At 43.4% G+C, this 18,399-nt stretch overlaps 2 protein-coding genes across 3 annotated transcripts in view; both read right to left on the reverse strand.

Annotated features, from left to right (window-relative positions):
• Positions 1-415: 415 nt before the first annotated feature.
• tubd1 (tubulin, delta 1) lies at positions 416-8,946 on the reverse strand. Its single transcript, XM_063205399.1, has 8 exons — positions 8,613-8,946; positions 8,350-8,497; positions 7,878-8,094; positions 7,145-7,373; positions 6,167-6,331; positions 3,751-3,885; positions 3,253-3,436; positions 416-1,593 (listed from the first exon to the last, which is right to left on the reverse strand). Exons 1-8 carry the CDS (start codon positions 8,761-8,763, stop codon positions 1,491-1,493), a joined length of 1,332 nt encoding a protein of 443 aa, XP_063061469.1. The 5' UTR covers positions 8,764-8,946; the 3' UTR covers positions 416-1,490.
• A 793-nt stretch (positions 8,947-9,739) lies between these two features.
• The window catches only part of cltcb (clathrin, heavy chain b (Hc)), a 38,872-nt gene continuing 30,212 nt past the window's right edge, over positions 9,740-18,399 (reverse strand). Inside the window, exons 28-33 of one of the 2 annotated variants that reach the window (XM_063205403.1) lie at positions 18,240-18,350; positions 17,688-17,858; positions 16,019-16,240; positions 14,848-14,868; positions 12,291-12,366; positions 9,740-11,012 (exon numbers count right to left, since the gene is read on the reverse strand). In XM_063205403.1, coding sequence (XP_063061473.1) covers positions 10,873-11,012; positions 12,291-12,366; positions 14,848-14,868; positions 16,019-16,240; positions 17,688-17,858; positions 18,240-18,350 — 741 coding nt within the window. In that variant the 3' untranslated portion in view covers positions 9,740-10,872. The remainder of the gene's footprint in view (positions 11,013-12,290; positions 12,367-14,847; positions 14,869-16,018; positions 16,241-17,687; positions 17,859-18,239; positions 18,351-18,399) is intronic. The other variant, XM_063205404.1, reaches the window with a different exon arrangement.

Raw genomic sequence — 18,399 nt, forward strand, 5'->3', positions numbered from 1 at the left:
ATCCCATTCTTTCAGATAGCTTATCAGACTGGTGTTGGCTGGGATATGTTGTCAGCAACTGTCTGTAAGCTGTCTGAAGTTTCGGGTTTGATCATCAAGCGACACTTGTATCTTTGATGGCATTTGTTTGGAGCATTAGAACAGTGATATTGTACAGTATTTGCTTCCTTGCTATCTATCTTGTGTCGTCTTGTGCTTCTTCAAGATTCTCCTCCTCTTGCCTGCTTACTAAGCCTTCAACAGCCTTCTACTGCTTTCCACGGCTACCACATGGAATTCACCAAGAAGTTGTCACACATTTAATTAATAAAAATAAAGATTTTGAAGATTACATCCTATCTTTGTGTTGTCTTTTAAAAATTCTAAGACAAGACAAAATTCCTACATTACTGTACAAAGTCTCCGTTAAGTCTGAGTTGTGAGTTGGTAATTAAAAAGGAAATACTCAATGACCTTAGATAAGCAGGGAAAAAGCAGCATTTTATTTTTTTTCTCTATCAAAAGTACCAGTGCATAAATAAAATAAATTAATCTTAATTCCATGAGCACATCAAACAAACTGCCAATTACATTAGACACAGAAGTAAAATCGATCTGTAGTAGTTCCAACTATTTTAGTAATAAAATAAAAAGAATCTGTTCCGTGGTGCTGAGTGCGACTCTGGGTGACTAAGCAGTGCTGGGGATTTCCCTCCTTCCCTGCTGCGTACGTTTCTCCTCACAGCTGTGAGTAGCTGGAGATGACCGGGAGAGAACTGTCTGTCCTGGGATTTTGAGCAGATCCTTGTCATCATGGTGTGCTACTTCTTTATTTTGATCATTAACTCGATGGGGAGCGTGTCTTATGTTCCCAGCCACAGCCCATTGGTCCCACACAACTAGGACTTTCAACAAATAATTTTAGGCCCATTGGTCCCACAGCATATTCCTACTGCCCCATGTTCCCACATTTCTAAGAATGTATTCAAATTTAGGGCCTATGTTCCATGGCGGGGAGAAATGCATGTTCTCTTAGTTTACTCGGAAATGTGGGAACATAGAGCTGTGGAACATAGGGCCTATATTTGAAATATTTCTTTAAAAATGTGGGAACATGGAGCAGCAGCAGTGGGAACATAAAGCTGACCCCACTCCATGGTACAGAGATATGAAAGCCTAACTGGGAAACTCCAACTTCCATTGTCATTGTGATACAGCACTCCACAGCGCACAAGTGCTCACTGCACACAACTAAATTGCATTTATGCCTCACCCGTGCAAGGGGGCAGCCCCCAATGACGCCCCAAGGGAGCAGTCCAGCGAGTCGTTACCATGCTCAGGGTACCTCAGTCGTGGAGGAGGATTGGGGGATAGCACTGGTTAATTACTCCAACCCCACCAACCTGGCGGGTCGGGAGTCGAATCGGCAACCTTTGGTATACAAGTCAGACGCCCTAACCGCTTTCCCGTGACTGCTAACGCATCCAGTAGACCTGCTCCAGCTCCTCACCTCACAGCTGTGAGTAGCTGGAGATGACCTGCTCCAGCACCGTGAAACTGTCCAGAAAATCCTCCTCAGAGACGCCAAACTTCATGTACTGGTGAATGTAGGCTCTGTGGGTGAGAATAAAAGCAAGTCAGGAAAGGGCTACTTTGGTGCTAGCTCCACACATCCGGATGATATTAAATGTGGATTTTTTATTTTTTTTTATCCGTTGACGTGTAAACGTAACATGTGGATAAAAATACAAACTCCATTGTAACAGGTGTGTTTTAGCCCCCTAAATTGGATATTTTCTAATGATATACACATTTTAAACCATTGTCTACGTGTAAACGGAAGGCCAAAACCAATGTGTTTCCAAAAAGATCCATATACGTGTAAACAGCTTCTTTGTTTTCCCAAATGTGTAATATCCGATTACACTTGAAAATGCAGAGGTGGCTCGATGAGGTTGGGAGAAATGTGCTGCCACATACTGAATATACAAAACTTCCTTGAGCCTAAATACGGGCCATAGAGCTGATTTAACTGATCTATGTGGTTGAAGATTTGCGTTAATCAGGGTCACTGAGTTCAACCAATTGGCTGGATCAAGTAATGTAGTAGGAGGACTGAACCTGGCATGCTCACCCTCATCCTGCATACGACCACTGAAACACACAAGATTTTTTTTGGTCTTTTTTTAACTTTTATTAATGACAGGATAGTGCGAGAGGTGGATAGGAAGCGAATGGGGAGAGAGATGGGGAGGGGTCGCAAATGACCCGGGCCGGGAATCGAACCCGAATCGGCCGCATGGCAGTCGAGCGCCCTACTGGTTGGCCACGGCAGGGCCTAAACACTTAAATTCTTAATATTCATTCTCACTACTAGAAACTGTTTCTGTCTCTGATGAACATCGACCAGCCACAGAACAGAAGCCTTTTGGGAATTTCATGCAATGCACAGTTTTCTATCTTGTGAGTTTCTATCTTTGAGTGCAGAGCTTCTGCATGGCTGCTCTTGTACTCTCCATCAACCCACACATAGCCAGCCGATCATGATGCACTTGTTCCTGTGCAGTTGCGTAATCCATCAGTAGGTGAAACTTCACCCACAGGCATTAAAGATTTGGTGCATTGCGTCTGTTTACCTTACTTATACACTCAGACACTCATACACATTATCACAAATTTTTGCTAAAAGGTGGGCATTGAGAATAGCTGATTAAATTGATATAAGAGGAGAGAAATACGATATTAATGTGTATCGCAGAATGTTTGATTATGCTTTAACACATCATGCATGTAAGGGAATTCATGTTAACCATGAAAAATTGCAAGCCATGACAGAAAGTGCAGTGTACATAATATTGGTACAGCTCAAAGTGCAATAACTACATATTTTGTCAAAATTGAGTTTCGACTGAAAATGGCCTTCCTTTTTACACCTCCTTTATCTTGTGACAAAGCTTTATGGAGATATTGCACCCTCAAAATTAATCAAGGACGCAGAGTGAAGCCCGCTACCTGCTGCCATATGGAATTTTCTTTCAGTAAATGGAGCGTGAGACATATAGGCAAACACAATACAATCAGATCCCCAAAACTGTTATTGTTAAACATTTACCCCAAGACAACACATTTCCCCATTACGTTGAAAAAAGACATAAGCCATGGACAAATGTCAGTCACCAACAATCAGTCAACAGTCCCAGTTTTACCCCATAGTTTCCATACATGGGGAATGTGCAATGATTAGTAGGACCGTATGAGTGAAGAGCAACTGACCTGGAGGCGAACATGTTCCATGCCTTGGCCACCATGCTGTTGAGGGGCGGCAGGAGAGACTGGCTGTTGCTGACCAGCGTGGCCGACTTCTCATAGCCACCGAAGGCAACCGGGGAACTCCAGCAGCTGAAGGCACTTTCAACCGGCAACCAGGGAACATACAGGGCAGGGTCTTTAAAAGCTCCTGTTGCCAAAAGACAAATAGCTAAATGAGGACATTTGTGAGGTCTTTATTTTGATTGTCTGCAATGTAAGTGGTCAACCGAATAGCTGACCTGCCATGCAACATCAACAATGCCATGGGAACTAATGGGGGAGTGAACTTTCGGTTATGCAGTTTGACTCAGTGATGTAGTTTGACAAATAATTGTTTGCAAATTGTGAACATAACTTTGAGGCCCCTTGCAATGATCTGCCAGACTTGGCAAATTTGAACGTCGCTATTGAAGGTTAAATTAGAGGAAAAGTGTGGAAGTGGAAGCAATGACAGCAGCCTACCAATTTCAGCACTTGACACGTCTTTTCCTCGTAATATCAGCAGGTTTGCCAGTGATCTGTTGAAGCCTGGCTCCCCGGGAGTCCGTCCTTTGTCAGAAGTGCTCACAGGTCGTGCCCTCACTGCCCAGTCAATGCCTAAAAAACCACATTATCTATTAATGAACTGTTCTGAATGACAGGGTTCCCACACCTTTTTCATGAACAAATTCAAGCACTTTTCAAGCACCTCCAAGCACCAAATTTGCAGTTTTCCAGTACCTTTAAATAGGTCGCCTACTAGTTGTGTTTGCCCATGTCAGGATGAAGCACAGCGGGAGGGGGGTGTGGGGGTCATTTCGTGTTTTTAAGATGCAATTTCCTGCATTCTGCAGCAAATCCCACCTGACATCTCACTCCCTCAGATTTGTTATGTACCTTAACAATGTATTTCTATCATTTGGTTCATTGGGTTAGACTTGACACAAATTTCAAGCACTTCAAGCAAAAAGCCAAGCTTTTCCATAACCTTGAAAACACTTAACTGAATTTTTTTTTTTCAAGGAATTCACGCACCAGTGGGAACCCTCAGTGATGACATCCTGTGATTTCAGTAGTCCCAGGCCAGATGACTCCACAGCAGCTTGTGTTTTTTTTGGAAGGCTGTTATCCTAAATCTCACAGGAAACCTATTACTCCAAAGATGTTTTATTCCAACAACTATTACCAACAGCTCTGCTGTGACTCTGCCATGGCCAGTGTGCTCTCCTAGGCTGTGGCATGCTGGGGTGGCAGCATTAGGAAGAGAGATGCTGGACGGCTTGACAGGCTGGTGAGGAAAGCAGGGTCTGTTGTAGGCACAGAACTGGACGCCCTCACAACCACAGCTGACAAGAGGACATTTAGCAGATTGGACTCTATTTTGGACAACTACAAGCAGCACCCACTGTACCCAGTCTTCGCCAACCAGAGAAGCCTGTTCAGCTACAGACTGCGCACCATCTCCTGCAAGACAGACAGGCTGCGGAAGTCCTTTGTATCCAGGGCCATCCAGCTATTCAACATCGCACAGAAGGACACACAAAGAGAGACCATCATAGGGGACTGGACTGCATAAACAGATCCCACTCCTGCACACTTTATCTGCATGCTCCCATGCTTCTACCTGGACTCTTCACCCTTCGACTCCTCTTCACTTGGAAAGCACAGCTGCTTTTGTGTGTGTGTGTGTGTGTGTGTGTGTGTGTGTGTGTGTGGAGTGACACATTTGGCGACTTGTGTCACACCCCGGACTACTGATACTCCTGGACACTTTGGTGGTAACTTTGTCTTGACTTTTAGATGCCACCCAGCTATGGCACATGTGACACTATGTACACTTTATTATTTGTGTGTGTGTGTGTGTGTGTGTGTGTGTGTGTGTGTGTGTGTGTGTGTGTGTGTGGTGACACAGCAGGGGCGACTTGTGTTACACCCCCATCTCTTTTTCCAAGGAATACAATGGACATGGTACTAGGCAGAGAGACTACGGACACTCATGGACACTTTGTCTTGGCTTCTATGTGCCACTCAGCTAAGGTACATGTGAACACTGTGGACACTTAACACTATATATTTTGGTGTGTGTGTGTGTGTGTGAGAGAGAGAGAGAGAGAGAGAGAGAGAGAGAGAGAGAGAGAGAGAGAGAGAGAGAGAGAGAGAGAGAGAGAGAGAGATGCCTTGGCAAAATGTATGTAACAGTGAGCTATGGTTATAACTTATTTTATGTGTAAGTATGTGTGTTATGTCTCGTGGGCAATGTCTTTATTTATGTATGTGTGTATGCTACTTGACACCTTAATTTCCTCCTGGGATCAATAAAAGATACTCTTCTCTACTCTACTCTACTCTACTCTACTCGAAACTGGAAACACACGTTTACACATTGGCCTTCGCCTCTTTCTTCTCCTGTGTGTGGGTCATGTTTGCTTGTTGCTATGATATGTTGCTATGCATGTTTTGCTTTGTGTTGTCTTTACTAAAGTATTTTATAATCCTTTTACTGCTGCTTATTCATGTGATGCTTTTACAGTCTTTTATTGTTTACTTTACTGTTCTCTTAGCCAAACACTTTGCTTAGAAACTACGGTCTTAAAAAAGTGCTCTATGAACCAAAATACTACTATTGTACCTGTAATGTACATACAACTTAATATCCTCGTATATTGTGTCCTGGCATTTACTATACTCTGCAGGATATGGCTCAATGGTTTTAGCCAAATGCTGGTGAAATTTCAGTTTGACTGGTAGAAAACTTACTAGCCACTTTAACCCATTAGTGTATTTGGCTCGTAAGATTAACATCTGCTAGCCATTTTGGCTGGTGATGGAAAAGGCTAATTGAGAGCCCTGTGCAGTACAGGTCAGTTTGGATAAAAGTGTCAGTGTCCTGACTTCTCACCTTCCTCCATTCTGGCGTTGGCGATCAGCATTTGCCGCAGGTGTTTGAGCAGGCTGGGCCAGTGGAACACGCTGTAGGCCAGAGACGTGCTTGACATCTGAGGGATGTTCAGGACACTCAGGAGTTTATACTCGGGATGGTTTACCAGCGAACCCATGAAGTCACCTACGTACGTACAACAAGAATATAATAAAAGAAAAGCGGCACAATGACTGAAGTTGTTGTAAGCAACTGGACTTCTTAAGACCAAAGTCTTTGGGTAACAAGACCTGGGGGTCAGAGAACTGCACAGACTGCACAGACACAGCAAAAGGTACAGGGTTCCCACTCTAATTCAGATATAAAATTCCATGATTTTCCATGACTTTACAGACCCAAAAAAATGAATTTCCAAGACCACTTCTGTGAAAAGAAATGGCGTTAAAAAGTTTTCAAAAGTGTGAAAATGTAAGATTATCTTCACCCCTAGAACCGACACCAAGTCACCGCCAGACTTTCAGTGGGCTCGTGGCATTCTAGGATGTTGCACTTTACAGCATGAAACCTCTCTGGCGAAGCGTTGTAGTATAACCAGTAAGAAACAATGTTATACACACCAAACAAAAAAGGTTTTGCTTTTATACAACTGTTAAGAAAATGTAATGATATTCCATGACTGTGCATGCATTCCATTATATTCCAGAAATTCCATGACCCGTTGGAAGCCTGAAGGGATTACAAGTGCCTCAAATGTAGAAGCACAGTAAATGTATAGCGCAAGTAAATGTATCAACGGTAAGTGACGGCGGAAGACCACCTGGGAAACGCATTTAACCCATTCCCAGGGTTAGCCCCAAATGGCATCCCTGGGGAGCAGTGCGGCAGGACAGTACCATGCTCATGAAGGGTAATTTACTACTACTACTACTACTACTACTACTACTATTTACTACTTTTGACAGCTGTGTGCGGTTTGTGAATATAATGAAGTCCACATACCAATGGCATTCCTCCTGTAGCTTGAGGAAGCAGCGCTGTATACAGGCTGTAGTGTACTGCCCAAATGGTGGGCGATGACCTTATTCACGTCGTTAAAGGAGATGTGCTTGATGTTCATGAGCTGAGCGCAAATCTTGTGCACGGCGTCGTTTTCATGGACCAAGATGGCATCGGAGAACTGGTAGAGATGAGACAGCGTGAGGATGGAATTGTAGTTCTGGACAATGACCTAAAACACAGAGAAATGATGGTGGAGAATGTTAGTATGACCAATTAAACAATTCAAACATATCTGTATGAGCTCTCTTTTCTTCCCATTGAAAGACTATATTTAATATAAACATGTATTCTTTTTTGTTTTTTTGGTCTTTTTACAACTTTATTTGACAGGACAGTGTGACAGGTGGACAGGAAGCGAATTGGAAGAGAGACGGGGAGGGGTCGGCAGAAAGGGTCCGAGCCGGGGATCAAACCCGGCTCAGCCGCATGGCAGGAGAGTGCCCTGCCGGTTGGCCACAGCAGGGTCAATATATACATGTATTCTACATACATACATCATCAAATGATTATAAATTACATATAGAAGATGTCATAGGATATAGAACATCTTTTATTGGTCATTCTAACATGTAAAACGCAATTTTACAAAAACGCAATGCAGTCCTTCTTTGGTAAGCAATAAATAATCAAAATAAAAAGATGGCATCCCTGAGGGTAAGTGATATTACAGTACCTCCCCGGTGTTATAGGGCCAGGTGACATGGTTGAGAATAGAGGTGTGGGGGTATGTGTCCCGTAGGCACTGGGTGATGTAGGTGCCCATGCCAGAGCCGGTGCCCCCAGCCAAGCTCATCATGGTCAGAATGCCAGTCAGCCGGTCACACTGCTCCACCTCTTTGCGGACAAGATCTCGCACAACTTCCTCATGTTTCGGCCCGTGCACAGAAAACCTGCAAGGCAACACAAACACACACACACACACACACACAAGCAGGTGTTCTATGAAGCCTGTAGCCTAATGCTAATCTGCAGGTCCCATCCAAGGTGAGAAAGTAAAAACCATGCCACAAAAGTGATCCAACCAGCTGATCATAGTGAATGAGTATTTTAGACAGGTAGAGTAGCTGGACTACTGAATCCATTATTGGAATGACAAAGGGAGGGGTGGTCTGTGGATCTGGCATTGACACTTTCTAAGCACTTACCCATTGGCCCAGTTGTTTCCAGAGCCCTGTTTTTGACAGAAGTGTGACGTCTCTCCATACCTCCACTTGTCAGACTTTGCTGCTTTCGCAATGGTCTGAGAAATGACTTTGGGCTCCATATCAATAAGCACTGCACGGGCTCTGAGGTCTAAAGGCAAGAGACATCATTTGGTTTAATGACAATGAACTTATTTAAGGAGAATGGGAGGAGCTGAATGTCGGTAGGCAGCACAGGACAGTTAATTCAGTGTTAAAACCAGTACCTTTTGATTGTCCCTCTCTGAAGAAGCGCTCATGACTGCAATCCCTGTAATGTTTGTCTTTGGCGTTACTGGAGTCACTGCAAAGGACGTTGAAGAATTCCTGACCAACCTGGTTTCCACACTGTCCCAACTGTACAGTCACTACAGACATCACTGTTTACGTTGAAGTCATACTTTGAGAAGAAAGCGTCAAGTGAAAGGACTTTATAAGAAAACCAACGACTAAAGCAAAATATATTCTTCATGAATTGCCAACAAGCACAAACTAAAGCAAAACACCAGACGACTCAGCATGAATAAGAAAGTGTTGGTGTTTTGCAAAAGCTCATTCAAATACCCGCCATGAACTGTCAACAGGCGCTATGTTTCTGGTCACGTGACGCACAAGTTGGGCACGAACATTCCTTCCGGGTCACTCCTGTCTCGCTCTCGGTAAAATATAAGATAGTACTGAGATTTATTTTTAAATAATTTCCCCCATAGTCAGACTTATTATTGCATGCCATGCAACTTGAATGACGTGTCAGGTGCTTTGCAGAGCTGTAGGGCCAAGACTAGTTGAACTTGGTCCTCGACTTTGGTTCGAAGACAAAAGTTAACAGCGCCCCCAGCTGGTTGACATGGCCACTTGCAATTAAGTCAGTCACACAGCTGACAGTCCATGACAGCAGGTTTGTAGGCATTCCGTTTCCATGCAGTCTTTCATGATAAATTGCTGCATGAGCCTTGTTCGAGTAATCTCCATTCTCCCTCCTTCCCTTTCCCCAGTACCCCAATATAATATTTTGCCTTGACCACCACCTCAATATTTCATTAATGCATCAGTTGTTCAAAATTCTAAGTTTTGGTGAGCTAATGTTGGATAGCCCTACTTGCAGTTCAGCAGGTTCATGAGGACTGTCATACTCCTATTTCATTTATTACAGCAGAGTAACAGCTCTAGTCCAGCCCATCTCTTCCATCAAAGTTTACCGAGAAGTTAGCTTTAACTGATGAATTACGTTGTATTGCTCTTGAACGGGTTTATCACAGAAATAAGAAACAAATGTCAACATTTAATTTCTATCATGTGTAATTAATTATATATACATCAACAAAGCCAATCACACTCACAACATAAGCCTACATATGATCACAATCCTGTTTATTCTTGATTTTGTTCCGAGTGCCAACTGCACAGAAAACAAAACAGACAGGACAAGCAAAATGTAACCATTTCTATATTCATTCTTCTGTACACTCAAAATAGTGAGCTAGAACACCACAACACCTTGCAGAGACACACAAACCTCAACGTAAGTCTGTGAGTAGATACACACACGGGTCAGAAGAATAAATTTTGTTTTTGTTATTCCCATCGTTCATTTATGGAAATAATGGTCTCACACAAGAGCACTGTATACAGCACAACAGAAGGTCACCTGTTACACACGGAGTGGGATGAAAAGGGTGCTAGTAACTTCTATATGGGTTGACAGGGAGAACTGGTATAGGCTGGTAGGGATTAAAATTGCTTACTTATATGTCTGTATGCATTTTTTTTCTTCTTTTAAATTCCACACAAGCTACACATTTGTGTAGAATATTAACGATTATTACTTAGTGTTGCTAGATGTATCCATGGATGCATTTTTTTTAAACGTTCAAATATTATTTGTAGCCATATTTATCATAATATACAATAATAATAATGAAATGCATTATACAGACAGTGTAAGCTTTTTTTCACGTACAGTACAACAAAGAGAAAAAAAATGAAAGAGATTCTACATTAGTTTTCCTCTCACAACAGAGTGCAAATCTGATGCTTTTACAACATACTTCAGGTTAATTGCTCTTTTCACAAGTCCACTTACATACAAGACCCCTGATACCCCTTTAAAAAAACAGAACAGAACACAAAAATGCTAGTTAATAATGCAAATAGGCTTAAATATGGAATGTGGAAAAAAAATAACAATAGAGATGGTCCGACTCATTTCTTCAATGAAACAAAATAAAAATGAAGTCCTTCATTGTGGTACAAGGAGAAACAAAACAAAAAAATACATATAGGAGAATAATTTAAAATGCACAACTTTTTTTGACTGCTTTGCTTTGCTGCTTTAAAATCCCCTGCTGTGATGACGACCATAATAAGCTGGTGAGTGAGGAACGCAAGAAAAGACAGATCGACAAACAAACAAACAGACAGACGGGCGGGTGAGCGGGCGGGCAGGCGACTGGACAGCGTGCCGTGCACCCAGGTGAGGGTCGCCTCTCACATGCCGTAGCCGAAGCCGGGCTGGGGGGCTTGGGGGTAGCCGGCGGGGGGCGGAGCGTAGCCGTAGCCGTACGACTGCTGGGGAGGGACGGCCCCGGGGGCTCCGGGGCCAGCAGTCAACATCAACTGGGGGTTACCTGCAGCACAACAAGACAAGACGGCACAACACAGTTAATCCCTTAGCAGAGAAACTAGAATACAACCTTATTGTCACCAAAGTGGTAATGACCAACTCTTAATCAGTAACTTAACCCATTGTGTCCTGGAGACACATATCTACTGCATTCAGGTTCTTGAGATTTGAGCTGTTTTATTAAAAATGTGCGTAAGTTACAGCTGAATGAACACATTCTAAGGCAAAACGAGGGTCCTAGCTTTTGTATGTGCTTGGGACAAAATGGGTTAAGACTTTATCGATTGGCATAGCAGTGTTGTTATGATGTAGTTGAGTGTTTAACTTTTCAGCAGAGTGAATAGGCCCGTTGACGTGACGGTGTGTGTGTGTGTGTGTGTGTGTGTGTGTGTGTGTGTGTGTGTGTGTGTGTGTGTGTGTGTACTTTCACGGATTTCCTTCTGCCTCTACAGAGCTTATGATGATCAGCTTATCCATTCAATTGGAAGTAACATTTAACGTCCAGGATATCCACCTTCATCAAATGTGTGTGACGCGTGTGCCTGTGTTTGGGAGTCTGCAAGCATGACACTTTGATAATGTGCAATGTGTCCAAGACGTCTCGCCAATGAAGACAGTTTCTATCCTACTTCTATCCTATTAGATTTTTGAACTCAATACGACACCTGCCCCCCCTCAATACTTCAGGACTCTCTATACCAGGGATGTCAAACTCAGGCCCGGGGGCCAAATTTGGCCCGCGGAGTCATTTTATTTGGCCCGCGAGATCATTTCAAATGTGTATTACAGTTGGCCCCCCCTACACATTAATGTATTTTAATATGACTTGAACATGACATTTTGGGCGTAACATGCTCATACAAGTACATCAGTGATGTCTTTCATTCATTTACAACAGATGCAGGCTCATTTGAACTGCAATATCTGCTGGGATTTACTGTTTGGAGATGTAAGCATTTGAATATTGTAAGCATGTGCGCGCATGCACAATTTCAGTACTTTTTGAGTATTGAGTTCGGCCCGCGACTCGGTCCCAGATTTAGATTTTGGCCCTCTGTGAATTTGAGTTTGACACCCCTGCTCTATACTGTGAGATGCATATGAACTTTTATACAGGTATATTATATTATTTATTATGCTGTTAATATATTCTTTTTGTGGGTATTTGTGGGTTGCTTCCAAACAGAATCTCACTGTATTTATATAGTGACAATAAAATCACTCTACTCTACTCTACTCAATGAACTCATTGAACTTATTTCTTTTCAGTCTGCCATCTTACCGTAAACAATGGGCTGTGCCTCGGTAGCCTGCTCCTCCTGTTTCCGTAAGGACTCGGACGCGTCCAGCTTGTCCACCTGTCAGAGGGGGGAAGGGGGAGAGGGGGAGAGTTGAAGAGGTGTCAGTGGCCAACTACACTCGCCCACCTCCAGCAGCGAGGGGGTAGTAGAAGGGGACTACGGTGGTGGGGGGTAGTGGTGGCGGTGGTGGGTCACCAAAATGGGCAGGCAATGCTGCAGAACACAGTGTCAGGCCGTCATTGGTCAACGAGAAGAAAATGACTGACAGATGGGACCATTCATTTGGCGATAGGGCAAGGGGGGCGGGTCAGAGGGATGCTAGAAGCCAAGCCAGGCCGCGCGGTAACAAGGTTTTTAGCGAATGCTTTGATAAAAAAAAACACAGCAGTCTGTGGCCTCAACCAGTACCCTTTGATGACGTGACCGCAGAGCACACCGTCTTTTAAAGGATGCCGCTTGGAACACATCACTGTTACTTTCCTTTAATCATTACTCAGCTAAACATTTAGCAGTAAAAAATCTGGGTGGGGTGTGGGGAAAAAACAGAAAAACAAAAAAACATTAAGCCAATAGATTAAAAGGAGAAAAATAGGCAATATAGACAATGGTCCCTCCGATCAGCCAAGAGTAGTAAGAACTAAGTTATTAATTGAGGAGTATGTAGAAAACTGAACCCGTTTCAAAATGGCTGTCTAAATTGAGCCAGTGTGGTACCAAGACCAAGCCACTGTTCAGTACTGTGACTGCAGATCTACTCACTACACGCTTGGTGGTGCTGACAGAGGATTTATGGTCTTTTCCCTTATTAAGCCAGACCAAAAACACATTTTCTTCATCTTTGTTATGCATGAAGTTATGCAAACAGAGCCAAGGTACGAGCTTGTCAAAAACACCATTCACACTACCATCTGGAAGATGAAACAATGCGAGTAGGCACTCCAGAAAAGCCATGACAAAAGGCCCGTTTGCTCAAAGAGAAGGCAATTGCAAGGCATGTACTTTCCCCAAAATAAAGTATTGTATAAAGAATTGTATTAGAAAATCCTAAACCATCCACCAAATGCTCATTAGGGCCATCTAAAGGGTTCAGTTCTCCACATAGATATGCTTTGTCGACACTAATAAGTTCAAATGAGAAGTTATTTTAGCAGGCTTTGTTTTGAGAGAAGTTTGATGTTTCATTGTAGAGAAAAAAGAGAAAGAGAAACATGCCACAAGGTGTTATTCTTTTTTTTTGTTAAAACGTGTGCATGAGAACGAGAGCACGAAAGAGAGTGAGAGAAAGAGAGAAAGGAAGAGAGAGGCAGAGACAGTTCCAGAGTAGAAGAGAAGTAGTGAGAGAGGGTGGAAGATGGTTGGTACGGCCCATTCATGGTACCCAGATCGCAGGGGGAGGAGGAAGTAGGGGAGGGGAGGAGGAGGGTAACAGGCACAGCCAACAGCCAAACGCGATGCTAAACCACTGGAAGATGCAGCTACTACAGCTAAGAGAAGAACACATGCTTGCACGCCACGGTGTCTACTGCGCATGGCACGCGCACACACACACACACGCATCACGAGGCCTGCAGTGCTCAAGTCTTGCAGTGCACACACACACATACATATACACTCACAAACACCTCTACTAGGTCGCATCAGGCCGCAAGTGTTACACTGTACCTACTGCTGAGTCCATCTACAGGGAACGTAGCTACTATCAACAGTGGGGGTAGGAGAGGGGAGGAGGTAGGCGGTAGGAGACTTCTACACATTTTTTTTTAAAGGGCTTATTCCAAGAGGTGCTGCAACATGACCTTCTAATAATATGGCATAATCTTGAAATATAATATTGCTGAAAATATTCCAATTTCTTTTTACAAAGGACACCTTGGGATCTTTCCTAGAGCATGTTACGTTAAGTAGGAGTCAGAATTGCCTAACATTAGATAACTGAGACGTGGCTCCCCCACCTCCTGTCCTCAAAGGGAAGGGTGGGGAACCTTTTTCATTCGAGGGGCCACTTCAAATTCCTCCAAGGGCTGTAAAAGTCCTCTGAGTGCCGTACTATGAACACAAACCAGGATTTCCCCCAGCACTTTAGGCCTATATTGAAGGCAGCCACCTTTAAAACAGACTCCACCTTCTTTAGGTCCCCTGAATGTAACTTAGTTGTATTGCCAATGTAATTTCTAAGATTCCTTTGCAAAATGTGTCATATTTCATGTGAAGCTGCACAACATTAAAATCATATCGGGGGCCGGATACAACACAGGTTCCCAACCCCTGATCTAAAGGGAGGAGGGAGTGTCTGTCTAACCTTTCTGCTGTGCCTGGCTAGCAGTGTGTCAGTATGTACAGGACACTGCAGAGGGGGCGGGGGTGAGGGGGGAAGAGAAGGGTCGAAGGGGGTTTCTCTAGTTTCAAGGTGTGTGTTTCAGAAGCAGCAGTGTGATATGGGAGGGAACAACTCATGCAGATAAGTCCTGAAGTTTTCATAAAAAAAGGTCCTCCAACTACTACGAGGAAATAGATGGAAATATAAGAGTCGACCTTCACCTTTTCTTTAATCGCATCAACCTGAAAGGGAAAATTCAAGAGCAGCAGCTTAGGAGAAAAAGCAAACGTGTACAGTATGTCTCCAGCATTGACACAAAAGCAAAAGGTAAAGAGAAACAAATGCAGAAAAACAAAAATCACTGGGAAAGTGTTAGGAAACCAAAGCAAGGGGGAAAACGTCACAGAAGTGACAATAATTCACTACCACCCATTGTTACAAAGCTGCAGAGTTATCGTCTTTCATCATTTTTTTTCAAGGAATATGTCCTGTGCTGTGCTGTGCTGTTCTGAGCAGTCACTTGACTACATAAACTTAATATTACTTAATATTACATAAACCTAACTTAAAATAAATACTATATTCAACAACTAAACGTTTAAGAGGGGAAAACCCTATAAGCAGCACTAAGTACTAAAAGATTCATGTGAGATTCCACAAAACGTTGATTCAAAAGTAATTTCTTTGAGGTGCAGATGAAAGAAAAAGAGGCGTCCCAAGGCAACTGCTGTTAGCAAAATTTCAAATGCCTTCATTATAGTGGCTAGGTTATACCAACTCCCCTTCTAAGGCTGGCCGAACATTGGCTCTGACAGCACTGTGGCGCACGTTCGCTTCCAACAGAATTCAGATCCCCAAACCCAATTTCACACGAACATAGCATTGATAGTCAATGAGCGGCGCAGACAAAATAGAACTTGCCTCTAATTGCTATCCGACATCGGCGAATGTCTGCGGACATCGGTGCCGGTTTGCGGGGTTTTATTGAAAACAATGGAATCGAAATTTTGCGGAGCAGTGCTCAGCACTTTGTCGGATCCAATGTGCGGAAGCCCTAACGCTCCTTCAGTTCATGGAGTCTTGGAATTCCTCTTTTTCTCTTGTCCATGTTAGATTCATATAACAACCTCAATGAACTTGACATGTGCTTCACTATTAGTGAGGCTTGGTATGCGTCTACCCTGGCTCCATCAAATGGTATTAACTGATTAATGCTGTAATTGTCATTTGGGGGACAGAGCTAGCAACTGTATCTTGCCTCAAATATGTATACCCGGCTCAAGTATATCTACCCGTTTAATCAAAATTGTACTGATTAATACTGGATTTTGTAATTTCCTGTGCATGGGCAGGGACTAGGCCGAGCTACCTGTACATCACTTCACTACGTACCTTGCTGAGGTACTCCCTCATGACCTGGATGAAGTAGGGCATGGAGAAGTCCATGATGTTGTGCCTCCAGGCGGTCTCCAGCACCACGTCGGGCCTGAGCAGGTCGTAGCAGGTGAAGAGGCAGGCGGCGAAACACTCCTTCTTGTCCTCCTCCAGGAACCACTGCAGCAGCTCCTCCGCCAGCTCGATGTCCTTGGACTCCGACGCGTACTGCATGGCGTCCTGCGGTGGGGAGAACACCAGGGGTCAAGAGGTCAAGGGTTAGCTTAGCTTTGCCTGATTATCATCGTCTTTCAAATCTCGTTTCGAGACTTGGGTCTGACCAAGTGCATAACGAAATAACGTTTCCCCAACAGCATGGATGACCCACCTCCCGTAGTTTGCTACTGCCAATGACAGAAAAGGCTATGCTGAAGCTTAAACCACATCACTGCCTTCAACACGCCTCTATCCAGGGCCGTTGGAGCTTCTCAAATTTGACTGGTTCCTGACAAGGTGGGTGGAGTTGCCAATTTCTCCGGAGCTCAGAAACGATATTTGTATTGCTCCCGACCTGACTAGAAGCAACAGAGTAGATGTTGAGTCACTAGGAGGGAGTGGCCTGGCTAAGCTGGGCAAGCTGGCACATGGGCAAATAGGGAGGAGTAGTTGCATCACTGTCAAATGATTCTATTTCGTTTCACCTTACCGCCAGGCGATGCAGGCGATGATCATTCAGTGCTGAAAGCACCGCATCACGGTCATCCGAAACTCATAAAACTGTGGTTGCCTACGCAAACTTCGTGTTGAGGCCCCACTTTGTAGATGTCGTTTTCAAGTTAACAGCAAGAGTAGTAAAGAAAGAGGGCAAGGAAGCTTGTTGTTGCATCACTGGCGAGGTAAGACTTAGATAATATCCCATTATGTTGCTACCCATGTTGCTTGTGGGGAATGAATGATGACAATAACCCATTACACCTCCGCCCACAGGTGCTGTAGGCATTCAGTTGTCCGGTCATACTTGAGAACAATTAGATGGTTTTTCACCAAATCTTATGTCAATACTCTTTATATTGTACATGAGGTCTTTTGTGTAGTCTTTGAACTTCAGGAAGCAGATTCAAAATCGGCATCAACGTTTTGATGTGACTTTCCACCCATTTTTATGTTACATATGCAATACACTCACTCTTAAAAACTGTGCGATGCTCATATTTCTGTGGTCTTACAGTCATGACTCAGATTCTCTGGGGTTTTAAGACACGAGGACTCAGGAATTTGTCTGAGCTTACATTATGCACCAACCTCATCCACTCCATTGAACTGATTTTCAGCTGCTCTAAGTCCATACACTGTTGACTAAGGCAGTTTTCTTAGCCTTACTTGGCTGACTAAAACCTTGCAATGAAAGAAAGCTTGTGTTTATGTAGTAAATCACTGCAAAGTAACCAAACACATCACAGGCAGGAAACCAGGTCACCAAAAGTGTGAAGATTTCTTTTCCAGGAGAACTCCACTCATCAAAACTTTCCTACATTGACCTTGTTATACCTTGTATACCAAGCATTCCTCCTCCCATTTCAGCTGTTTACATCCACTTTGAATAAAAAAAGTGTCTCACTAAATGTAATGTTAACTATCAATTACGTTACTCTAGTAAGTAATGTAGTAATGCAAAAAGAGTATGGACCTTATAGAGTTTGTCCTTCTTGCAGAGCTCAACACTCTGCTTCCAGCGGTTATTGCCCTTGAAGAGGTACGCTGCGATTCGTCGGAACTCGATGAGCTCGTGCTTCTCCAGGCCTTGCGCCAGCGTGATGTTGTCAAAGTTGTCGTAGGCGTCGATGGACGTGCGCAGTGCCTAACGGGAGAAGGACACAAACAAATAATCACCAAAACATCTTATTAAAATATATATATATAACGCAAGTATACCCATGTAAAAGTGGACAGTACCAAAATGCAATTTCGTATCCAATCAGAAGTGTGTATGTGTCGTATGTGAAGACTAAATGCAAGTATTTACACATTAAATGCAGTCATGTACAGCTAGTGCAAGTAGTGATAGGTATAAATGTGTGGAATGTGTACAGCTATATTATGGTGGGCAATAGTTCTATACAAAATATGTAGTTGTAGGAGAAAAATACACAAGTGAGATATTTTTTTAAAATGCACTGGCACTTGACACTGGCTAGTCTTCTGGATTTTTCCACAGGCTTCAGAGCAAAAAAAACTGTACCTGGTAATCCTCCTCGGTGATGAAGAGATTGTTCAGTGCCTCGTTGACAGACTTGTTGTTGTGGGTCTGTACTGACCTCAGGTAGGGCTTCACCAAAGAAAGCTGTTTGGTCTAGAATGAAGAAGACAACAAGACATGGCAACTCATCCACTGTCCCTCA

The sequence above is a fragment of the Engraulis encrasicolus genome, chromosome 8 (assembly GCF_034702125.1).
Source record: "Engraulis encrasicolus isolate BLACKSEA-1 chromosome 8, IST_EnEncr_1.0, whole genome shotgun sequence".
NCBI classification, from domain to species: Eukaryota; Metazoa; Chordata; class Actinopteri; order Clupeiformes; family Engraulidae; genus Engraulis; species Engraulis encrasicolus.